The sequence below is a fragment of the Fringilla coelebs genome (genome assembly GCF_963513975.1).
Source record: "Fringilla coelebs genome assembly, contig: SCAFFOLD_212, whole genome shotgun sequence".
Classification (NCBI taxonomy): Eukaryota; Metazoa; Chordata; class Aves; order Passeriformes; family Fringillidae; genus Fringilla; species Fringilla coelebs.
This window is the reverse complement of record NW_028167229.1, coordinates 64,953-90,600: the sequence shown is the minus strand read 5'-3', so window position 1 is coordinate 90,600 and position 25,648 is coordinate 64,953. Positions and strand designations below refer to the sequence as shown.

The 25,648-nt window shown below is 53.2% G+C and overlaps 1 protein-coding gene across 1 annotated transcript in view; it reads left to right on the top strand.

Moving 5' to 3' along the window:
• Window positions 1–3,634: 3,634 nt before the first annotated feature.
• The window catches only part of ADCY3 (adenylate cyclase 3), a gene marked incomplete at its 5' end in the record, with an annotated part of 72,702 nt that continues 50,688 nt past the window's right edge, over window positions 3,635–25,648 (top strand). Inside the window, 3 exons of the mRNA XM_084227591.1 lie at window positions 3,635–4,318; window positions 22,381–22,530; window positions 24,031–24,161. Of these exons, the coding sequence (XP_084083717.1) occupies window positions 3,635–4,318; window positions 22,381–22,530; window positions 24,031–24,161 (965 nt within the window). The remainder of the gene's footprint in view (window positions 4,319–22,380; window positions 22,531–24,030; window positions 24,162–25,648) is intronic.

Genomic DNA, 25,648 nt, shown 5'->3' with positions numbered 1-25,648 from the left:
TTTTTGGGGGTGAGATTTGGGGTTTTGGGGTGAGATTTGGGACGTTTTGGGGTGAGATTTGGGGTTTTGGGGGGGAGATTTGGGGAGGTTTGTAGGATTTGATGGGTTTGGGGGGGGTTTGGGGTCAGATTTGGGGGGGTTTTGGGGTGAATTGGGTGGAATTTGAAGTTTTGGGGTGAGATTTGAGGTGTTTGGGGTGAAATTTGGGGTTTTTGGGGGGAGATTTGGGAGGTTTGGGGGATTTGAGGGGTTTGGGGCGAGATTTGGGGGAAATGTGGGGGTTTTGGGGGATATTTGGGGTGAGATTTGGGGGTTTGAGGGGTTTGGGGTCAAATTTGGGGTTTTTGGGGTGAGATTTGGGGGGATTTGGGTGAAAATTGGGGGGTTTTGGGGTGAGATTTGGGGGGTTTGGAGAGATTTGGGGTTTTGGAGTGAGATTTGGGGGAAATTCGGGGAAAATTTGGGGGTTTGGGGTTGAAATTTGGGGGTTTTGGGGTGAGATTTGGGGGAAATTTGGGGGGAGATTTGGGAAAATTTGGGGGAAATTTGGGGTGAAATTTGGGGTGAGATTTGGGGTTTTTGGGGTGAGATTTGAGGGCAGATTTGGGAAAATTTGGGTGAAATTTGGGGGTTTTGGGGTGAGATTTGGGGGTTTTGGGGTGAAATTTCGGGGGAAATTTGGGGGGAGATTTGGGGTTTTTAGGGGGAGATTTGGGGGAAATTTGGTCAAATTTGGGGGTTTGGGGTTGAAATTTGGGGTTTTTGTGGTGAGATTTGGGGGAAATTTGGGGCGAAATTTGGGTGAAATTTGGGGGGGAGATTTGGGGAAAATTTGGGGCAGATTTGGGGAAATTTAGGGTTTTGGGGTGAGATTGGGGGGCAGATTTGGGAAAATTTGGGGGTTTGGGGTTGAAATTTGGGGGGAATTGGGGTGAGATTTGGGGGAAATTTGGGGTGAAATTTGGGGGAAATTTGGGGTGAATTTTAGGGGAGATTTGGGGAAATTTGGGTTTTTTGGAGGAAACTTGAGGTGAAATTTGGGCTTATTGGGGTGAGATTTGGGGGAAATTTGGGACAGATTTGAGGGAAATTTGGGGTTTTTGGGGTAAGATTTTAGAGGAAATTTGGGGGGAGATTTGGGGAAATTTGGGTGAAATTTGGGGGTGAAATTTGGGGGGTTGGGTGTGAGATTTGGGGAGATTTGGGGGAGATTTGGGGGAAATTTGGGACAGATTTGAGGGAAATTTGGGGTGAGATTTGGGGGAAATTTGGGCTGGAATTTTGGGAGAGATTTGGGGGAGATTTGGGGGAGATTTGGGAAAATTTGGGGGGAATTGGGGTGAGATTTGGGGGAAATTCGGGGGGAAATTTGAGGGGAGATTTGGGGAAAATTTGGGGAAAATTTGGGGGTTTAAAATCCCACCTGAAGAATTTGGGGATTCTGGGATCCAGGATCCATCCCGGAGGGGATTTTATGGAATTTTCGGGGATTTTGGGATTCTGGGATCCAGGATCCATCCCAAGGGGATTTTTATGGAATTTTCGGGGATTTTGGGATTCTGGGATCCAGGATCCATCCCGAGGGGGATTTTAGGGAATTTTCGGGGATTTTGGGATTCTGGGATCCAGGATCCATCCCGAGGGGGATTTTTATGGAATTTTCGGGGATTTTGGGATTCTGGGATCCAGGATCCATCCCGAGGGGATTTTTTATGGAATTTTCCGGGATTTTGGGGATTCTGGGATCCAGGATCCATCCCGAGGGGATTTTATGGAATTTTTGGGGATGGAAAATGGAAGGAAAATCCCGAATTCCCAGAGAATTCCCAAAATTCCTTCCCGAGGATGAGTCGGGATGGGGGCGGATCCAACGCCGGGCTGGGAACGGAGGGAATTCCATGGAAAAAAAATTTAAAAAAATTTTAAAAAGGAAGAATTTGGGAAAAAAAATCCCAGAAAATCCTTGGGAATACCCAAGGAAAAACTGGACCGAGCCACTCCAAGCCCGAATTCCCTCGGGAATCTCTTCCCGGTTTTTTTTAGGGTGTTTTTAAAAATTTTTTGGGGTTTTTTTGGGGTTTTTTTGGGGTTTTTTGGTGTTTTTCCCCCATCCCGGCACCGAGAGGGTTACGAGAGGCGGGACCGCCGCCATCCCGGGAAAATCCCTTCCCGTTTTTCCCAACCTCCATCCCGAGGTTTTCCCATCGCCCCAGCACCGGGAAACTCCAGCGGGAAGAGGATGCGGGAACCGGGAAGCGCGGCCGGGATCGCGTCCCGTTATTCCCGCTTTGGTTTTCCCGGTTTTTTTACATTTTTTTTAATTTTTTCCCGGTTTTTTCGGGGTTTTTTTTGTGGTCCGGATTTTGTTTTTTTCCCGGATTTTTTTTTTTTTGTGGATCCCGGCGGGAACGAAGCATCTCGGGAAGGAGGAGCAGGGGAGGCATCGCGACATCTCTGGGGCAGAGCTGGGAAAGCTGGGAAAGCGCCTGGAAAAGGAGCTGGGAACCGGGAGGAGCCGGGAAAGGGGGAAAAAAACCCAAAACAACCCAAAAAAAAAACCGGGAATCCACCGGGAATCGGCACGGAAAGAACCGGGAATCAAAATCCGGGAAAAATCCGGAATCGGCCGGGAAGGAGCCGGGAAGGAATTCCGGGAATTGCACGGGAAGGAACCGGGAGGAAATTCCGGGATTCGACCGGGAAGGAGCCGGGAATCGGCCGGGAAGGAATTTCGGGAATCGGCCGGGAAGGAATTTCGGGATTCGGCCGGGAAGGAGCCGGGAATTGGCCGGGAAAAACCGGGAATCGGCCGGGAAGGAATTTCGGGAATCAGCCGGGGAAGGAACCGGGAAGGAATTCCGGGATTCGACCGGGAAGGAGCCGGGATTTGGCCAGGAAGGAATTTCGGGATTCGACCGGGAAGGAATTTCGGGATTCGGCCGGGAAGGAGCCGGGAATTAACCGGGAATCGGCCGGGAAGGAATTTCGGGATTCGGCCGGGAAGGAATTTCGGGAATCGGCCGGGAAGAAGCCGGGAATCGGCCGGGAAAGAACCGGGATTCGGCCGGGAAGGAATTTCGGGAATCGGCGGGGAAGGAGCCGGGAATTAACCGGGAATCGGCCGGGAAGGAATTTCGGGAATCGGCCGGGAAAAAACCGGGATTCAGCCGGGAAAAAAACGGGATTCGGCCGGGAAGGAATTTCGGGAATCAGCCGGGGAAGGAACCGGGGAAGGATTTCGGGAATCAGCCGGGAATCCGGCCGGGAAAAAACCGGGAATCGGCCGGGAATTAACCGGGAATCGGCCGGGAATTAACCGGAATTCGGCCGGGAAAGAACCGGGAATCGGCCGGGAAGGAACCGGGATTCGGCCGGGAATTAACCGGAATTCGGCCGGGAATTAACCGGGAATCGGCCGGGAAGGAATTTCAGGAACCAGCCGGGAATCCCGACCTCCAAAAATTCCCAATCCCGGAATTTTCCCGGTGGATTGAGGCAGCCGAAAAACCGTGCGGGCAGCCCCCGCAGGATGGCGACGCCGCGCTGAGCATCCCGAGATTCCCTCTGGAATAAAAAAACCGGGAATTCCGAGCTGGGAAAAAACCAAAAAACCGGGAATTTCTCCCAGGAAAAGATGCCGAGGAACCGCGCCTTCTCCGAGCCGGAATTCTCGGCCGAATACTCCGCCGATTATTCCTTGAGTTTCCCCTCGGATCCCGACGGGAATCTCCGCCGCTCCCGGGAATCTCCGGCCCCGCAGGGTTGGGGCGGCCCCTGCCCGTGCCTGCCGCATTCCCGACGTTTTTCCTTCTCTCCGGAATCCCTGGAAAAACTCTACCAGACTTATTTCCGCCGCCAGCGCCACGAAACCCTGCTGGTCCTGGTGGTCTTCTCCGCTCTTTTCGACTGCTACATCCTGGGAATGTGCGCCGGATTTTCCCGCATGGAAAAACTTTTCCCGGCGCTGGCGGCGCTGGCGGGGCTGGTGGCGCACGGCGCGGTTTTCCTGCTGTTGAAATCCCGGCTTCTCCCGGAGGATTTTTCCCAGAAATTCCTGCCCGGAGGGTTGTGGGCGCTGACGGTGGCGCAGCTGTGGGGGTTGCTGGGTTTGGAATTCCAGAGGAGTTTTCCAGAGGCGGTGGACACGGCGGGCTGGCAGGCGTTCTTCGCCTTCTCCTGCTTCCTGACGCTGCCGCTGCGCCTGGCGCGGATCCTCCTGCTGGCGGCCGCCTCCTGCGGCGGGCACGCGCTGCTCCTGGGAATCGTGGAATTCCAGAGGGGAGCCGGGAGCGTGGATCGAGGGGAGGTGGCCAGGCAGGTGCGGGAATGGGGCGGGAATGGGGTGGGAATGGGGCGGGAATTCCATGGATCGAGGGGTTCTGGCCAGGGAGGTGCAGGAATAGAGACTGGGAATGGGGGGGGAATGGACCAGGAATGGGTTGGGAATGTTGGGAATTCCATGGATCAAGGGGTTCAGACCAGGGAGATGTGGGAATGGAGACTGGGAATGGGGTGGGAATGGACCAGGAATGGGGCGGGAATGGGCTGGGAATTCCATGGATCGAGGGGTTCTGGCCAGGCAGGTGCAGGAATGGAGACTGGGAATGGGGTGGGAATGGAGCAGGAATGGGTTGGGAATGTTGGGAATTCCATGGATCGAGGGGTTCTGGCCAGGGAGGTGCGGGAATGGAGCAGGAATGGGGCAGGAATGGTGGGAATAGGACGGGAATGGGCAGGGAATGGAGCAGGAATGGGGCGGGAATGGACTGGGAAAGGGGTGGGAATGGACTGGGAATGGACTGGGAATGATGGGAATGGTATGGGAATGTTGGGAATGGACAGGGAATGGGAATGGGACTGGGAATGGGAATGGGAATGGGAATGGGAATGGGAATGGGAATGGGAATGGGGCGGATCCTGCTGCTGGAGGCCGCCTCCTGCGGCGGGCACGCGCTGCTCCTGGGATTCGTGGAATTCCAGAGGGGAGCCGGGAGCGTGGATCGAGGGGAGGTGGCCAGGCAGGTGCGGGAATGGGGCGGGAATTCCATGGATCGAGGGGAGGTGGCCAGGCAGGTGTGGGAATGGGGCGGGAATGGGGCGGGAATAGTGGGAATAGTCCGGGAATGGGCAGGGAATGGAGCAGGAATGGGGCAGGAATGGACTGGGAAAGGGGTGAGAATAGACTGGGAATGGACTGGGAATGATGGGAATGTTGGGAATGGGAATGGGAATGGGAATGGGAATGGGGCCAGGGAATGGGGCGGATCCTGCTGCTGGCGGCCGCCTCCTGCGGCGGGCACGCGCTGCTCCTGGGAATGGTGGAATTCCAGAGGGGAGCCGGGAGCGTGGATCGAGGGGAGGTGGCCAGGCAGGTGCGGGAATGGGGCGGGAATTCCATGGATTGAGGGGTTCTGGCCAGGGAGATGCGGGAATGGAGACTGGGAATGGGGTGGGAATGGACCAGGAATGGGTTGGGAATGGTGGGAATTCCTTGGATCCAGGAGTTCTGGGCAGTCAGGTGCGGGAATGGAGACTGGGAATGGGGTGGGAATGGTGGGAATAGGCTGGGAATGGGGCAGGAATGGAAAGAGAATGGGAATGGGAATGGACTGGGAATGGTGGGAATGGACTGGGAATGATGGGAATGGGGTGGGAATGGGAATGGGAATGGGAATGGGATGGGAATGGGGTCAGGGAATGGGGCGGGAATTGTGGAAAAGGGATGGGAATGAACAAGGAATGGAAAAGGAATGGGCTGGGAATGGGGTGGGAATGGATTGGGAATTCCTTGGATCGAGGGGTTCAGGCCAGGGAGGTGTGGGAATGGACACTGGGAATGGGGTGGGAATGGACCAGGAATGGGTTGGGAATGGTGGGAATTCCATGGATTGGTGGGTTCTGGCCAGGCAGGTGAGGGAATGGAGACTGGGAATGGGGTGGGAATGGACCAGGAATGGGTTGGGAATGGTGGGAATTCCATGGATTGAGGGGTCCTGGCCAGGCAGGTGCTGGAATACAGCAGGAATGGGGCAGGAATGGACTGGGAAAGGGGTGGGAATAGACTGGGAATGGAATGGGACAGGTGGGAATGGGAATGGGGCCAGGGAATGGAAATGGGAATGGGAATGGGAATGGGAATGGGGCCCGGGAATGGGGCGGATCCTGCTGCTGGCGGCCGCCTCCTGCGGCGGGCACGCGCTGCTCCTGGGAATGGTGGAATTCCAGAGGGGAGCCGGGAGCGTGGATCGAGGGGAGGTGGCCAGGCAGGTGCGGGAATGGGGCGGGAATGGGCTGGGAATGGGGCAGGAATTCCATGGATCGAGGGGTTCAGGCCAGGGAGGTGCAGGAATGGGGCAGGAATTCCATGGATCGAGGGGTTCTGGCCAGGGAGGTGCGGGAATGGAGACTGGGAATGGGGTGGGAATGGAGCAGGAATGGGCTGGGAATGTTGGGAATTCCTTGGATCGAGGGATTCTGGCCAAGTGGAGGAATGCAGCAGGAATGTGGTGGGAATGGTGGGAATGAGATTGGAGTGTTGGGAATTCCATGGATCGAGGGGTTCTGGCCAGGGAGATGTGGGAATGGACACTGGGAATGGGGTGGGAATGGAGCAGGAATGGGCTGGGAATGGTGGGAATTCCATGGATCGAGGGGTTCAGGCCAGGGAGGTGCGGGAATGGAGACAGGGAATGGGGTGGGAATGGTGGGAATAGGCCGGGAATGGGCAGGGAATGGAGCAGGAATGGGGCGGGAATGGGCTGGGAAAGGGGTGGGAAGAGACTGGGAATGGGCTGGGAATGATGGGAATGGGATGGGAATGTTGGGAATGGGAATGAGAATGGGATGGGAATGGGATCAATGGGAATGGGAATGGGAATGGGAATGGGAATGGGACTGGGGCCAGGGAATGGGAATGGGAATGGGAATGGGAATGGGGTCAGGGAATGGGGCGGATCCTGCTGCTGGCGGCCGCCTCCTGCGGCGGGCACGCGCTGCTCCTGGGATTCGTGGAATTCCAGAGGGGAGCCGGGAGCGTGGATCGAGGGGAGGTGGCCAGGCAGGTGCGGGAATGGGGCGGGAATGGGGCGGGAATGGGGCAGGAATTCCATGGATCGAGGGGTTCAGGCCAGGGAGGTGCAGGAACGGAGACTGGGAATGGGGTGGGAATGGACCAGGAATGGGCTGGGAATGGTGGGAACGCGGTGGGAATGGGTTGGGAATGGTGGGAATGGATCAGGAATGGGGCGGGAATGGGGCGGGAATTCCTTGGATTGAGTGGTTCAGGCCAGGCAGGTGTGGGAATGGAGACTGGGAATGGGGTGGGAATGGAGCAGGAATGGGTTGGGAATGTTGGGAATTCCATGGATCGAGGGGTTCTGGCCAGGCAGGTGCGGGAATGGAGACTGGGAATGGGGCAGGAATGGAAAGAGAACGGGGCGGGAATGGGCTGGGAATGGGAATGGGTATGGGATGGGAATGGGAATGGGAATAACAGGAATGGGAATGGGATGGGAATGGAAATGGGAATGGGAATGGGAATGGGATGGGAATGGGGCCAGGGAATGGGGCTGGGATCCTGCTGCTGGCGGCCGCCTCCTGCGGCGGGCACGCGCTGCTCCTGGGATTCGTGGAATTCCAGAGGGGAGCCGGGAGCGTGGATCGAGGGGAGGTGGCCAGGCAGGTGCGGGAATGGGGCGGGAATGGGCTGGGAATGGGGTGGGAATTCCATGGATCGAGGGGTTCTGGCCAGGCAGGTGCAGGAATAGAGACTGGGAATGGGGTGGGAATGGACCAGGAATGGGTTGGGAGTGTTGGGAATTCCATGGATCAAGGGATTCTGGCCAGGTGGAGGAATGCAGCAGGAATGAGGTGGGAATGGTGGGAATGAGATTGGAATCTTGGGAATTCCATGGATCGAGGGGTTCTGGCCAGGCAGGTGCGGGAATGGAGACTGGGAATGGGGTGGGAATTGTGGAAAAGGGATGGGAGTGAACAAGGAATGGAGAAGGAATGGGCTGGGATGGGATTGGGAATTCCTTGGATCAAGTGGGGTGGCCAGGCAGGTGTGGGAATGGGGTGGGAATGGTGGGAATGGGGTGGGAATTCCATGGATCGAGGGGTTCTGGCCAGGCAGGTGCGGGAATGGAGACTGGGAATGGGGTGGGAATGGGGCAGGAATTGTGGAAAAGGGATGGGAATGGTGGGAATGAGCTGGGAATGGACCAGGAATGGGCTGGGAATGGGGTGGGAATGATGGGAATTCCATGGATCAATGGGTTCTGGCCAGGCAGGTGCGGGAATGGAGACTGGGAATGGAGCAGGAATGGGTTGGGAATGATGGGAATTCCATGGATCAAGGGATTCTGGCCAGGTGGAGGAATGCAGCAGGAATGGGGTGGAAATGGTGGGAATGAGATTGGAATGTTGGGAATTCCATTGATCGAGGGGTTGTGGCCAGGCAGGTGCGGGAATGGAGACTGGGAATGGGGTGGGAATGGTGGGAATAGGCCGGGAATGGGGTGGGAATGGGCTGGGAAAGGGGTGGGAATGGACTGGGAATGGGAATGGGAATGGGAATGGGAATGGGAATGGGAATGGGAATGGGATGGGAATGGGGTCAGGGAATGGGGCGGGAATTGTGGAAAAGGGATGGGAATGAACAAGGAATGGAGAAGGAATGGGCTGGGAATGGGGTGGGAATGGGCTGGGAATTCCATGGATCGAGGGGTTCAGGCCAGGGAGGTGCAGGAATGGAGACTGGGAATGGGGTGGGAATGGTGGGAATAGGCCGGGAATGGGGCGGGAATGGGCTGGGAAAAGGGTGGGAATGGACTGGGAATGGTGGGAATGGGAATGGGAATAGGGCCAGGGAATGGGAATGGGGACTGGGAATGGGGCCAGGGAATGGGAATGGGAATGGGAATGGGAATGGGAATGGAGCCAGGGACTGGGAATGGGATTGGGAATGGGAATGGGGTCAGGGAATGGGGCGGATCCTGCTGCTGGCGGCCGCCTCCTGCGGCGGGCACGCGCTGCTCCTGGGAATGGTGGAATTCCAGAGGGGAGCCGGGAGCGTGGATCGAGGGGAGGTGGCCAGGCAGGTGCGGGAATGGGGCGGGAATGGGGCGGGAATGGGGCGGGAATTGTGGAAAAGGGATGGGAATGAACAAGGAATGGAGAAGGAATGGGCTGGGAATGGGGTGGGAATGGGCTGGGAATTCCATGGATCAAAGGGTTCAGGCCAGGGAGGTGCAGGAATGGAGACTGGGAATGGGGTGGGAATGGTGGGAATAGGCCGGGAATGGGGCGGGAATGGGCTGGGAAAGGGGTGGGAATGGACTGGGAATGGTGGGAATGGGAATGGGAATAGGGCCAGGGAATGGGAATGGGGACTGGGAATGGGGCCAGGGAATGGGAATGGGAATGGGAATGGGAATGGGAATGGAGCCAGGGACTGGGAATGGGATTGGGAATGGGAATGGGGCCAGGGAATGGGGCGGATCCTGCTGCTGGCGGCCGCCTCCTGCGGCGGGCACGCGCTGCTCCTGGGAATGGTGGAATTCCAGAGGGGAGCCGGGAGCGTGGATCGAGGGGAGGTGGCCAGGCAGGTGCGGGAATGGGGCGGGAATCGGGTGGGAATGTTGGGAATTCCATGGATCTACGGGTTCTGGCCAGGGAAGTGCAGGAATGGAGACTGGGAATGGGGTGGGAATGGAGCAGGAATGGGTTGGGAATGATGGGAATTCCATGGATCGAGGGGAGTTGGCCAGGGAGGTGCGGGAATGGAGCAGGAATGGGGCAGGAATGGTGGGAATAGGACGGGAATGGGCAGGGAATGGAGCAGGAATGGGGCGGGAATGGACTGGGAAAGGGGTGGGAATGGACTGGGAATGGACTGGGAATGATGGGAATGGTATGGGAATGTTGGGAATGGACAGGGAATGGGAATGGGACTGGGAATGGGAATGGGAATGGGAATGGGAATGGGAATGGGGCGGATCCTGCTGCTGGAGGCCGCCTCCTGCGGCGGGCACGCGCTGCTCCTGGGAATGGTGGAATTCCAGAGGGGAGCCGGGAGCGTGGATCGAGGGGAGGTGGCCAGGCAGGTGCGGGAATGGGGCGGGAATGGGGCGGGAATTCCATGGATTGAGGGGAGGTGGCCAGCCAGGTGCGGGAATGGGGCGGGAATGGGGCGGGAATTCCATGGATTGAGGGGAGGTGGCCAGCCAGGTGCGGGAATGGGGCAGGAATGGGGCGGGAATTGTGGAAAAGTGATGGGAATGAACAAGGAATGGAGAAGGAATGGGCTGGGAATTCCATGGATCGAGGGGTTCAGGCCAGGGAAGTGCGGGAATGGAGACTGGGAATGGGGTGGGAATTCCATGGATCGAGGGGTTCAGGCCAGGGAGGTGCAGGAATGGAGACTGGGAATGGGGTGGGAATGGTGGGAATGGGGTGGGAATGGTGGGAATTCAATGGATTGAGGGATTCAGCCAGGGAGGTGCGGGAATGGGGCGGGAATGAGGTGGGAATGTTGGGAATTCCATGGATCGAGGAGAGGTGGCCAGGCAGGTGCGGGAATGGGGCGGGAATGGGGTGGGAATGGTGGAAAAGGGGTGGGAATGAACAAGGAATGGAGAAGGAATGGGCTGGGATGGGATTGGGAATTCCTTGGATCAAGTGGGGTGGCCAGGCAGGTGTGGGAATGGGGTGGGAATGGTGGGAATGGGGTGGGAATTCCATGGATTGAGGGGTTCTGGCCAGGGAGGTGCGGGAATGGGCACTGGGAATGGGGTGGGAATGGGGCAGGAATTGTGGAAAAGGGATGGGAATGGTGGGAATGGGCTGGGAATGGACCAGGAATGGGCTGGGAATGGGGTGGGAATGGTGGGAATTCCATGGATTGAGGGGTTCTGGCCATGCAGGTGCAGGAATGGGGTGGGACTGGTCCAGGAATGGGTTGGGAATGTTGGAAATTCCATGGATCGAGGGGTTCTGGCCAGGCAGGTGCGGGAATGGAGACTGGAATGGGGTGGGAATGGACCAGGATGGGTTGGAATGGTGGGAATTCCATGGATTGAGGGGTTCTGGCCAGGGAGGTGCAGGAATGGACACTGGGAATGGGGTGGGAATGGTGGGAATAGGCTGGGAATGGGCAGGGAATGGAGCAGGAATGGGGCGGGAATGGACTGGGAAAGGGGTGGGAATGGACTGGGAATGGGCTGGGAATGTTGGGAATGGACAGGGAATGGGAATGGGACTGGGAATGGGAATGGGAATGGGAATGGGAATGGGGCCAGGGAATGGGAATGGTGGAAATGGGAATGGGAATGGGAATGGGAATGGGAATGGGGTCAGGGAATGGGGCGGATCCTGCTGCTGGCGGCCGCCTCCTGCGGCGGGCACGCGCTGCTCCTGGGAATGGTGGAATTCCAGAGGGGAGCCGGGAGCGTGGATCGAGGGGAGGTGGCCAGGCAGGTGCGGGAATGGGGCGGGAATGGGGCGGGAATGGGGTGGGAATTCCATGGATCGAGGGGTTCAGGCCAGGCAGGTGCGGGAATGGAGACTGGGAATGGGCAGGGAATGGACCAGGAATGGGCTGGGAATGGGGCAGGAATGGGGCAGGAATTCCATGGATCGAGGGGTTCAGGCCAGGCAGGTGCGGGAATGGAGACTGGGAATGGGCAGGGAATGGACCAGGAATGGGCTGGGAATGGGGCAGGAATGGGGCAGGAATTCCATGGATCGAGGGGTGCTGGCCAGGCAGGTGCGGGAATGGACCCTGGGAATGGGGCAGGAATGGATCAGGAATGGGTTGGGATTGTTGGGAATTCCATGGATCAATGGGTTCTGGCCAGGCAGGTGTGGGAATGGGGCGGGAATGGAGCAGGAATGGGTTGGGATTGTTGGGAATTCCATGGATCAATGGGTTCTGGCCAGGCAGGTGTGGGAATGGGGTGGGACTGGACCAGGAATGGGTTGGGAATGTTGGGAATTCCAAGGGTTAGTGGGTTCTGGCCAGGCAGGTGCAGGAATGGACCCTGGGAATGGGGTGGGAGTGGGGTGGGAATGGGATCGGATTTTTTCCAGGATTTGGGATCTGGGATCGGAGCTTTTCCCACAGGATCTGGGATCTGAGATCTCCTCCGTGTTGGAGCTTTTCCCACAGGATTTGGGATGGGAGATTTTCCCGCAGAATTTGGGATTTGGGACCTGTGCTTTTACCTCAGAATTTGGGATTTGGGATCGGAGATTTTCCTGCAAAATTTGGGATTTGGGATCGGAGTTATTCCTGCAGAATTTGGGATCAGAGCATTTCCTGCAGGATTTGGGATCTGGGATCGGAACCCTTCCCACAGAAATTGGGATTTGGGATCAGAACTTTTGCCACAGAATATTTGGGATTTGGGATTGGAGCTTTTCCCACAGAGTTTGGGATTTGGGATCGGAGTTATTCCTGCAGAATTTGGGACCTGTGCTTTTCCTGCAGGATTTGGGATTTGGGATTGCTCTTCTGATGGAATTTTTCACGGAGGATTTGGGATCTGGGAATTGTAGATTTTCCTGCAGAATTTTGGGATTTGGGATCGGAGCTTTTCCTGCAGAATTTGGGATTTGGGATTGCTCCTGTGCTGGAATTTTTCCCATAGAATTTGGGATCTGTGGTCAGAACTTTTCCCACAGTATTTGGGATCTGGATCGGAACTTTTCCCACAGAATATTTGGGATCCGGGATCAGAGATTTTCCTGCAGAATTTTGGGATTTGGCATGGGAGAGTTTCCTGCAGGATTTGGGATCTGGGATCTCCTCCATGCTGGAGCTTTTCCCTCAGAATTTGGGATCGCAGGATTTCCTGCAGAATGTGGGGTTTGGGATTTGGGATCGGACCTTTTCCCACAGGATTTGGGATCAGAACATTTCCCACAGAATATTTGGGATTTGGGAACAGTGTTTTTCCCACAAAATTTGGGATTTGGGATACGAGCTTTTCCTGCAGAATTTGGGATTTGGGATTGGAGGTTTTCCCGGGGAATTTGGGATTTGGGATCCGAGTTTTCCTGCAGGATTTGGTATCTGGATCAGAACTTTTCCCACAGAATATTTGGGATTTGGGATCAGAGCTTTTCCCCCAAAATTTGGGATTTGGGATTGGAGCTTTTCCTGCAGAATTTGGCATCTGGGATCGGAGCTTTTCCCACAGAATTTGGGATTTGGGATCGGAGCTTTTCCCACAGAATTTGGGATCTGGGATCTCCTCCATGCTGGAGCTTTTCCCTCAGAATTTGGGATCGCAGGATTTCCTGCAGAATGTGGGATTTGGGATCGGAGCTTTTCCCACAGGATTTGGGATCTGGATCAGAACATTTCCCACACAATATTTGGGATTCGGAATTGGAGCTTTTCCCGTAAAATTTGGGATTTGCGATCGGAGCTTTTCCCACAGAATTTGGGATCTGGGATTGAAGCTTTTCCTGCAGGATTTGGGATTTGGGATTGGAGCTTTTCCTGCAGGATTTGGGATCTGGATCAGAACATTTCCCACAGAATATTTGTGATTAGGGATCGGAGCTTCTCCCCCAAAATTTGGGATTTGCGATCGGAGTTTTTCCCACAGGATTTGGGATTTGGGATCGGAGCTTTTCCTGAAGGATTTGGGATTTGGGATTGGAGCTTTTCCCGCAGAATTTGGGATTTGGGATCCCAGATCCCCTCCATGTTGGAGCTTTTCCCGCAGGATTTGGGATCTGGATCAGAACTTTTCCCACAGAATATTTGGGATTGGAGCTTTTCCCGCAGAATTTGGGATCTGGGATCGGAGCTTTTCCTGCAGGATTTGGGATCCAGGATGGGAACTTTCCCCTCAGTATTTGGGATTTGGGATCGGAGCTTTTCCTGCAAAATTTGGGATTTGGGATCCCAGATCCCGTCCATGTTGGAGCTCTTCCCGCAGGATTTGGGATCTGGGATTGGGACTTTCCTGCAGAATTTTGGGATTTGGGATCAGATCTTTTCCCACAGGATTTGGGATCTGGGCTTGGAGCTTCTCCCACAGAATTTGGGATTTGGGGTCGGAGATTCCCCAGCAGGATTTGGGATATGGGAATCTGAAATTGTCCCTGCAGAATTTGGGATTTGGGATTGCTCCTCTGCTGGAATTTTTCCCAGAGAATTTGGGATCTGGGGATTGGAGATTTTCCTGCAGAATTGTGGGATTTGGGATCGGAGATTTTCCCGCAGGATTTGGGATCTGGGATTGGAGCTTTTCCTGAAGGATCTGGGATCGGAGCTTTTCCTGCAGAATTTTGGGATTTGGGATCGGAGATTTCCTGCAAAATTTGGGATTTAGGATCGGAGCTTTTCCCACAAAATCTGGGATTTGGGATCGGAGCTTTTCCCGCAGGATTTGGGATTTGGGATCGGAACTTTTCCTGCAGAATTTGGGATCTGGGATCTCCTCCATGCTGGAGCTTTTCCTGCAGAATTTGGGATCGGAGCTTTTCCTGCAGGATTTGGGATCTGGGATTGGAGCTTTTCCCACAGAATTTTGGATTTGGGATCGGAGCTTTTCCCACAGAATTTTGGATTTGGGATTGGAGCTTTTCCCGCAGAATTTTGGATTTGGGATCGGAGCTTTTCCCACAGGATTTGGGATTTGGGATTGGAGCTTTTCCCACGGGATTTGGGATTGGAGATTTTCCCACAGAATTTGGGATCCAGGATGGGAACTTTCCCCTCAGTATTTGGGATTTGGGATCGGAGCTTTTCCTGCAGGATTTGGGATTTGGGATCCCAGATCCCATCCATGTTGGAGCTTTTCCCACAGGATTTGGGATCAGAGCTTTTCCCACAGAATTCGGGATCTGGGATCGGAGCTTTTCCTGAAGGATTTGGGATTTGGGATCGGAGTTTTTCCCATAGAATTTGGGATTTGGGATTGGAGCTTTTCCTGCAGGATTTGGGATCTGGGATCGGAGCTTTTCCTGCAGGATTTGGGATTTGGGATCGGAGCTTTTCTTGCGGAATTTGGGATCTGGGGTCGGAGCTTTTCCCACAGGATTTGGGATCCAGGATGGGAACTTTCCCCTCAGTATTTGGGATTTGGGATCGGAGCTTTTCCTGCAGGATTTGGGATCCAGGATCGGAGCTTTTCCCGCAGAATTTTGGGATTTGGAATTGGAGCTGTTCCTGCAGGATTTGGGATGTGGGAATCAGAGCTTTTCCTGCAGAATTTGGGATCGGAGTTTTTCCTGCAGAATTTGGGATCGGAGCTTTTCCTGCAGGATTTGGCATTTGGGATCAGAGCTTTTCCCACGGAATTTGGGATCCAGGATCGGAGCTTTTCCCGCAGAATTTTGGGATTTGGGATTGGAGCTGTTCCTGCAGGATTTGGGACCTGGAATCAGAGCTTTTCCTGCAGAATTCGGGATCGGAGGATCCATTCCCAAGAATCCGGATTCGGAGCCCAGGCCGTGTTTTTCCGGAACTTTCTCGCTCCGAGGGCTGCAATTCCCACGGGATCCGCTCGGAGCCGCTGCCTTCCCCCGGGATCTCCCGGGATCCCTCGGGATCCCGGCCCAGCTGCGCCTTTTTCCAAAACATCTCCGGGATTTCCAACCCCGGGAATCCCCCGGGATGCTCCCGGAGCTGCTTTCCCCCCTGGATTCCCAAGGTTTATCCTAAAATGGGATCTGAGGGACTTTTATCCCAAAAATCCTGTGATCCCAAATTCCTGCTGTTTGTTCCCAAAAATCCTGCGGTCTCAAATTCCTGCTCTTTTATCCCAAAGATCCTGTGGTCCCAAATTCCTGCTGTTTGTTCCCAAAAATCCCGTGATCCCAAATTCCTGCTCTTTTATCCCAGAGATCCTGTGATCCTGAATTCTCACTCTTTCTTCCCAAATATCCTGCGATCCCAAATTCCTGCTCTTTCTTCCCAAAGATCCTGCAATCCCAAATCCTTGCTCTTTCTTCCCAAAAATCCTGTGGTCCCAAATTCCCGCTGTTTCTTCCCAAAGATCCTGCGATCCCAAATTCCTGCTGTTTCTTCCCAAAGATCCTGCGATCCCAAATTCCTGCTCTTTTATCCCAAAAATCCTGTGATCCCAAATTCCTGCTCTTTTATCCCAGAGATCCCGTGATCCTGAATTCTCACTCTTTCTTCCCAAAGATCCTGTGATCCCAAATTCCTGCTGTTTCTTCCCAAAGATCCTGCGATCCCAAATTCCTGCTGTTTCTTCCCAAAGATCCTGCGATCCCAAATTCCTTCCGTTCTGTCCTGAATATCCCGTGATCCCGAATTCCTGCTGTTTCTTCCCAAAAATCCTGTGATCCCAAATTCCTGCTCTTTTATCCCAGAGATCCCGTGATCCTGAATTCTCACTCTTTCTTCCCAAAAATCCTGTGATCCTGAATTCCTGCTGTTTGTTCCCAAAAATCCCGTGATCCCAAATTCCTTCCATTCCATCCCAAATATCCCCTGATCCCAAATTCCCTCAGTTCCATCCCGTGATCCCAAATTCCCACCCTTTCATCCCAAGGATCCCCCGTCCCAAATTCCTCCTCTGTGTTCCCAAATATCCCCTGATCCCAAATTCCCGCTGTTCCATCCCAAATATCCCCTGATCCCAAATTCCCACTGTTCCATCCCGTGATCCCAAATTCCTGCTGTTCCAACCCGTGATCCCAAATTCCTGCTGTTCCATCCCATAATCCCAAATTCCTGCTGTTCCAACCCGTGATCCCAAATTCCTGCTGTTACATCCCATAATCCCAAATTCCTGCTGTTCCAACCCGTGATCCCAAATTCCTGCTGTTCCAACCCAAGGATCCCCCGTCCCGAATTCCTCCTCTGTGTTCCCAAAAATCCTGTGATCCCAAATTCCCAGCATTCCATCCCAAATATCCCCTGATCCCAAATTCCCAGCATTCCATCCCAAATATCACCCGATCCCAAATTCCCTCCGTTCCATCCCAAATATCCCCTGGTCCCAAATTCCTTCCGTTCCATCCCAAATATCCCCTGATCCCAAATTCCCACCGTTCCATCCCGTGATCCCAAATTCCTGCTGTTCCAACCCAAGGATCCCCCGTCCCAAATTCCTCCTCTGTGTTCCCAAATATCCCCTGATCCCAAATTCCCTCCGTTACATCCCAAATATCCCCTGATCCCAAATTCTCACCGTTCCATCCCGAATATCACCTGATCCCAAATTCCCACCGTTCCATCCCGTAATTCCAAATTCCTGCTGTTCCAACCCAAGGATCCCCCGTCCCAAATTCCTCATCTGTGTTCCCAAATATCCCGTGATCCCAAATTCCTGCCGTTCCATCCCAAATTTCCCCTGATCCCAAATTCCCTCCATTCCATCCCAAGTATCCCAAATTCCCAAATATGCCCTGATCTCAAATTCCCACCGTTCCATCCCGAATATCCCGTGATCCCAAATTCCTGCAGTTCCATCCTGAATATCAACTGATCCCAAATTCCCTCTGTTCCATCCCGTAATCCCAAATTCCCGCCGTTCCATCCCAAATATCACCTGATCCCAAATTCCTTCCATTCCATCCCAAAGATCCCATGATCCCAAATTCCCAGCATTCCATCCCAAATATCCCCTGATCCCAAATTCCCACTGTTCCATCCCGAGTATACCGAGATCCCAAATATCCCAAATATCCCCTGATCCCAAATTCCCAGTGTTCCATCCCAAATATCCCCTGATCCCAAATTCCCTCTGTTCCATCCCATAATCCCAAATTCCTGCCGTTCTATCCTGAGTATCCCGTGATCCCAAATATCCCAAATATCCCCTGATCCCAAATTCCCAGCGTTCCATCCCAAATATCCCCTGATCCCAAATTCCCACTGTTCCATCCCGTGATCCCAAATTCCTGCTGTTCCAACCCAAGGATCCCCTGTCCCAAATTCCTCCTCTGTGTTCCCAAAAATCCTGTGATCCCAAATTCCCAGCATTCCATCCCAAATATCCCATGATCCCAAATTCCCAGCGTTCCATCCCAAATATCCCCTGATCCCAAATTCCCAGTGTTCCATCCCAAATATCCCCTGATCCCAAATTCCCAGTGTTCCATCCCAAATATCCCCTGATCCCAGATTCCTGCTCTTCCATCCCATAATCCCAAATTCCCTCAGTTCCATCCCGTGGTCCCAAATTCCCGCCCTTTCATCCCAAGGATCCCCCATCCCAAATTCCTTCCCTTTGTTCCCAAATATCCCAAATTCCCAAATATCCCAAATATCCCCTGATCCCAAATTCCCTCCGTTCCATCCCAAATATGCCCTGATCCCAAATTCCCACTGTTCCATCCCAAATATGCCCTGATCCCAAATTCCCGCCATTCCATCCCAAGTATCCCAAATTCCCAAATATCCCCTGATCCCAAATTCCCAGCGTTCCATCCCAAATATCCCCTGATCCCAAATTCCCGCCGTTCCATCCCAAATATCACCTGATCCCAAATTCCTACCGTTCCATCCCGTAATCGCAAATTCCTGCTGTTCCAACCCAAGGATCCCCTATCCCAAATTCCTCCTCTGTGTTCCCAAAAATCCTGTGATCCCAAATTCCCGCCATTCCATCCCAAATATCCCCTGATCCCAAATTCCCACTGTTCCATCCCAAAGATCCCCTGATCCCAAATTCCCTCCGTTCCATCCCAAATATGCCCTGATCCCAAATTCCCACTGTTCCATCCCAAATATGCCCTGATCCCAAATTCCCGCCGTTCCATCCCAAATATCACCTGATCCCAAATTCCTACCGTTCCATCCCGTAATCGCAAATTCCTGCTGTTCCAACCCAAGGATCCCCTATCCCAAATTCCTCCTCTGTGTTCCCAAAAATCCTGTGATCCCAAATTCCCGCCATTCCATCCCAAATATCCCCTGATCCCAAATTCCCACTGTTCCATCCCAAAGATCCCCTGATCCCAAATTCCCTCCGTTCCATCCCAAATATGCCCTGATCCCAAATTCCCACTGTTCCATCCCAAATATGCCCTGATCCCAAATTCCCGCCATTCCATCCCAAGTATCCCAAATTCCCAAATATCCCCTGATCCCAAATTCCCAGCGTTCCATCCCAAATATCCCCTGATCCCAAATTCCCGCCGTTCCATCCCAAATATCCCCTGATCCCAAATTCCCGCCGTTCCATCCCAAATATCACCTGATCCCAAATTCCCACTGTTCCATCCCGTGATCCCAAATTCCTGCTGTTCCAACCCAAGGATCCCCCGTCCCAAATTCCTCCTCTGTGTTCCCAAAAATCCTGTGATCCCAAATTCCCAGCATTCCATCCCAAATATCCCCTGATCCCAAATTCCCTCCGTTCCATCCTGTGATCCCAAATTCCCACTGTTTTATCCTGAATATCCCATGATCCCAAATTCCTCCTCTGTGTTCCCAAATATGCCCTGATCCCAAATTCCCACTGTTCCATCCCAAATATGCCCTGATCCCAAATTCCCACTGTTCCATCCCAAATATCCCCTGATCCCAGATTCCTGCTGTTCCATCCCATAATCCCAAATTCCCTCAGTTCCATCCCGTGATCCCAAATTCCCGCCCTTTCATCCCAAGGATCCCCCATCCCAAATTCCTCCCCTTTGTTCCCAAATATCCCAAATTCCCAAATATCCCAAATATCCCCTGATCCTACATTCCCTCCGTTCCATCCCAAATATGCCCTGATCTGAAATTCCCACTGTTCCATCCCAAATATCCCCTGATCCCAAATTCCCACTGTTCCATCCCGTGATCCCAAATTCCTGCTGTTCCAACCCAAGGATCCCCCGTCCCAAATTCCTCATCTGTGTTCCCAAATATCCCCTGATCCCAAATTCCCACCGTTCCATCCCGTGATCCCAAATTCCTGCTGTTCCAACCTAAGGATCCCCCGTCCCGAATTCCTCCTCTGTGTTCCCAAATTTCCCCTGATCCCAAATTCTCACCATTCCTTCCCAAATATCCCCTGATCCCAGATTCCCAGCATTCCTTCCCAAATATCCCCTGATCCCAAATTCCCGCCGTTCCATCCCAAATATCACCTGATCCCAAATTCCTTCCATTCCATCCCAAAGATCCCATGATCCCAAATTCCCAGCATTCCATCCCAAATATGACGTGATCCCAAATTCCTGCCGTTCCATCCCGAGTATCCCGAGATCCCAAATATCCCAAATATCCCCTGATCCCAAATTCCCAGTGTTCCATCCCAAATATCACCTGATCCCAAATTCCTGCTGTTCCATCCCATAATCCCAAATTCCTGCCATTCTATCCTGAGTATCCCGTGATCCCAAATATCCCAAATATCCCCTGATCCCAAATTCCCACTGTTCCATCCCAAATATCCCCTGATCCCAAATTCCCAGCGTTCCATCCCAAATATCCCCTGATCCCAAATTCCCGCCGTTCCATCCCGAGTATCCCATAATCCCAAATATCCCAAATATCCCAAACATCCCAAACATCCCAAATATCCCAAATATCCCAAATATCCCAAACATCCCAAATATCCCCAATATCCCAAATATCCCAAATATCCCCAATATCCCAAATATCCCAAATATCCCAAATATCCCAAACATCCCAAATATCCCAAATATCCCAAATATCCCAAATATCCCAAATATCCCAAACACCCCAAATATCCCAAATATCCCAAATCTATCCCAAATTTTGTTGGGTTTCCCATCATCCCCCACAGCTGCTGTCCAACGTGGCGCTGTACGCCTGCGCGGTGGCGGTGGGCGCCATGTCGTACGTGATGGCCGACCGGAAGCACCGGAAGGCGTTCCATCCCAAACATCCCAAATATCCCAAACATCCCAAATAACCCAAATATCCCAAATATCCCAAATCTATCCCAAATTTTGTTGGGTTTCCCATCATCCCCCACAGCTGCTGTCCAACGTGGCGCTGTACGCCTGCGCGGTGGCCATGGCGGGCGCCATGTCGTACGTGATGGCCGACCGGAAGCACCGGAAGGCGTTCCATCCCAAACATCCCAAATATCCCAAATATCCCAAATCTATCCCAAATTTTGGGGGGTTTCCCATCATGCCCCACAGCTGCTGTCCAACGTGGCGCTGTACGCCTGCGCGGTGGCGGTGGGCGCCATGTCGTACGTGATGGCCGACCGGAAGCACCGGAAGGCGTTCCATCCCAAACATCCCAAACATCCCAAATATATCCCAAATATCCCAAATCTATCCCAAATTTTGTTGGGTTTCCCATCATGCCCCACAGCTGCTGTCCAACGTGGCGCTGTACGCCTGCGCGGTGGCCATGACGGGCGCCATGTCGTACGTGATGGCCGACCGGAAGCACCGGAAGGCGTTCCATCCCAAACATCCCAAATATCCCAAACATCCCAAATATCCCAAATATCCCAAATATCCCAAACATCCCAAACATCCCAAATTTTGTTGGGTTTCCCATCATCCCCCACAGCTGCTGTCCAACGTGGCGCTGTACGCCTGCGCGGTGGCGGTGGGCGCCATGTCGTACGTGATGGCCGACCGGAAGCACCGGAAGGCGTTCCATCCCAAATATCCCAAATATCCCAAATATCCCAAATCTATCCCAAATTTTGTTGGGTTTCCCATCATCCCCCACAGCTGCTGTCCAACGTGGCGCTGTACGCCTGCGCGGTGGCCATGACGGGCGCCATGTCGTACGTGATGGCCGACCGGAAGCACCGGAAGGCGTTCCATCCCAAATATCCCAAACATCCCAAATATCCCAAATATCCCAAATATCCCAAATCTATCCCAAATTTTGGTGGGTTTCCCATCATCCCCCACAGCTGCTGTCCAACGTGGCGCTGTACGCCTGCGCGGTGGCGGTGGGCGCCATGTCGTACGTGATGGCCGACCGGAAGCACCGGAAGGCGTTCCATCCCAAATATCCCAAATATCCCAAATATCCCAAATCTATCCCAAATTTTGTTGGATTTCCCATCATCCCCCACAGCTGCTGTCCAACGTGGCGCTGTACGCCTGCGCGGTGGCCATGACGGGCGCCATGTCGTACGTGATGGCCGACCAGAAGCACCGGAAGGCGTTCCATCCCAAATATCCCAAATATCCCAAACATCCCAAATATCCCAAATCTATCCCAAATTTTGTTGGGTTTCCCATCATCCCCCACAGCTGCTGTCCAACGTGGCGCTGTACGCCTGCGCGGTGGCGGTGGGCGCCATGTCGTACGTGATGGCCGACCGGAAGCACCGGAAGGCGTTCCATCCCAAACATCCCAAACATCCCAAACATCCCAAATATCCCAAATATCCCAAATAACCCAAATATCCCAAATATCCCAAATTTTGTTGGGTTTCCCATCCTCCCCTACAGCTGCTGTCCAACGTGGCGCTGTACGCCTGCGCGGTGGCGGTGGGCGCCATGTCGTACGTGATGGCCGACCGGAAGCACCGGAAGGCGTTCCTGGAGGCGCGGCAGTCGCTGGAGGTCAAACTCAACCTGGAGGAGCAGAGCCAGCAGCAGGTGGGGGAGGGGAGGGCGGGAATGACGGAATGCGGGAATGCGGGAATGGGAATGGGGGTGGGAATGGGATTGGGAATGGGATTTCGATTGGGATTGAGATTGGGATTTGGATTGGGGATAGAATTGGGATTGGGATGGGAATGGGAATGGAAATGGGAATGGGGATGGGATTGGGATTGGGGGTGGGAGTGGGGATGGGGATGGGATGGGAATGAGAATGGGATTGGGAAGTGGTATGGGATTGGAATCGGGGATAGAATTGGAATTGGAATGGGAATGGGAATGGGAATGGGAATGGGAATGGGAATGGGAATGGGATTGGGAATGGGAATGGGAATGGAAATGGGATTGGGGATGGGATTGGGGATGGATTGGGATTGGGGACGGATTGGGAATGGGATTGGGATTGGGATTGGAATTGGAATTGGGGTTGGGAATCAGAATGGGAATGGGATTCGGAATCAGAATGGGAATGGGATTGGGATTCTGATTGGGATGGGAATGGGGATGGGGATGGGATTGGGAATGGGAATGGGAATGGGGATGGGATCGGGAATGGGAATGGAAATGGGATTGGAAATGGGATTGGGGATGGGATTAGGATTGGGAATGGGAATGGGACTGGGAATGGGAATGGGATTGGGACTGGGGATGGGATTGGGGATGGATTGGGATGGGAATGGGATTGGGAATGGGATTGGGAATGGGATTGGGATTTCGAATGGGAATGGGATTGGGAATGAGATTGGGGATGGATTGGGATGGGAATGGGAATGGGATTAGGAATGGGGATGGATTGGGATGGGAATGGGATTGGGAATGGGATTAGGAATGGGGATGGATTGGGATGGGAATGGGATAGGGAATGGGAATGGGATTCTGCTTGGGAATGGGAATGGGATTCTGATTGGGAATGGGATTGGGGATGGATTGGGATGGGAATGGGAATGGGAAGGGGAAGGGGAATGGAAATGGGGATGGGAATGGGGATGGCAATGGGATTGGGAATGGGAATGGGATTGAGATGGGATGGGACTGGGAATGGGATTGAGAATGGGATTGGGATTTCGATTGGGAATGGGATTGGCGATGGATTGGGATGGGAATGGGGATGGGATTGGGATTGGGATTGGGATTGGGATTGGGGATGGGATGGGAATGGGGTGGGGGTTGGGGTTGGGGATAGGTTTGGGATTGGGATTGGGATGGGGATTGGGATTGGGAATGGGATTTCAGTTGGGGATGGGAATGGGACTGGGGATGGGAATGGGAATGGGACTGGGATTGGGATTGGGATTGGGATTGGGATTGGGATTGGGAATGGCGACGGGATTGGGAATGGAGACAGGGACATGGAGCTGTTCCTTGGGAATGGGGACAGGGACACAGAGCCATTCCTTGGGAATCTCCTCCTGGGAACGGGGACAGGGACACGGAGCGGAGCTGTTCCTTGGGAATGGGAACCTTTCCCGGAATTCCCAGATTTTTCCCGTCCCCCAGGAGCGCCTGATGCTGTCCATCCTGCCCAAGCACGTGGCGGACGAGATGCTGAAGGACATGAAGAAGGACCCGAGCCAGAAGGAGCTGCAGCAGTTCAACACCATGTACATGTACCGCCACGAGAACGTCAGGTGAGCCTTCCCGGAAAACATTCCCGGGAAACATTCCCGGAAAACATTCACGGGAAATTCCCCAAAGCCCCCAAAATCCGGCCGCCTTTCCGTGCGGAAAACGCTGCCGGGAAAAGGGGCGGGAATCCTGGAAATTCCAAAATCCTGTGGGGAAAATGTGGCCGGGAAGGCGGTGGGAGTTCCCAAAATTCCTGCTTGGAAAAGGTTCCTGGAAAACTGGCTGGAATTTCCCCAAAATTCCCCCGTTCTGTGCAGAAAACAGTCCTGGAATTCCCCAAAATTCCCCCATTCCACGGCGGGAATTCCCCAAAATTTCCCCCATTCCACACAGAAAACGTTCCTGGAAAACCGGTGGGAATTCCCCAAAATTCCCCAATTCTGTGTGGAAAATGTTCTTGGGAAACTGGTGGGAATTCCTGAAAGTCCCCTGTGATGCCAGGAAATTATTCCTGGGAAAATGGAAGGAATTCCCAAAATTCCCCCATTCCACACAGAAAACATTCCCGGAAAATGGGTGGGAATTCCCAAAATTCCCCAATTCTGTGTGGAAAATGTTGCTGGAAAATTTGTGGGAATTTCCAAAATTCCCCCTTTCCACACAGAAAACATTCCCAGAAAAACGGCAGGAATTCCCCAAAATTCCCCCATTCCACACAGAAAACATTCCCAGAAAAACATCGGGAATTCCCCCAAATTCCCTCCTGTTCTGGGCAGAAAACTCCCAGGAAAACTGGTGGGAATTCCCAAGACTCCCCAATTCTGTGTGGAAAACATTCCCGGGAAAAATTCCCCAAATCCCCCAAAATCCGGCCACCTTTCCACACGGAAAACGCTGCCGGGAGAAGGGGAGGGAATTCCTGAAATTTCCAAAATTCTGTGGGGAAAATGTGGCCGGGAAGGTGGTGGGAATTCCCAAAATTCCAGCTTGGGAAATGTTCCTGGAAAATCACTAGGAATTCCCCAAAGTTCCACCCTGCACCTAGAAAATATTCCCGGAAACCGGTGGGAATTCCCAAAATTTCCCCCATTCCACACAGAAAACTCCCCAGAAAATGGGTGGGAATTCCCAAAATTCCCCAACTCTGTGTGGAAAATGTTCCTGGAAAACCAGTGGGAATTCCTGAAATTCCCCTCCATTCCACACAGAAAACATTCCCGGAAAAATGACGGGAATTCCCCAAAATTACCCCCTGGTGCCCAGAAAATATTCCTGGAAAAATGGTGGGAATTTCCCAAAATTCACCCATTCTGTGTGGAAAACATTCCCAGAAAACTGGCTGGAATTTCCCAAAATTCCCCTGTTCTGTGCAGAAAACGTTCCCAGAAAAATGGTGGGAATTCCCCAAAATTCCCCCGTGGTGCCCAGAAAATATTCCTGGAAAAATGGCAAGAATTTCCCAAAATTCCCCCATTCCACACAGAAAACATTCCCAGAAAAATGGCTGGAATTTTCAAAAATTCCCCAATTCTGTGTGGAAAAGGTTCCT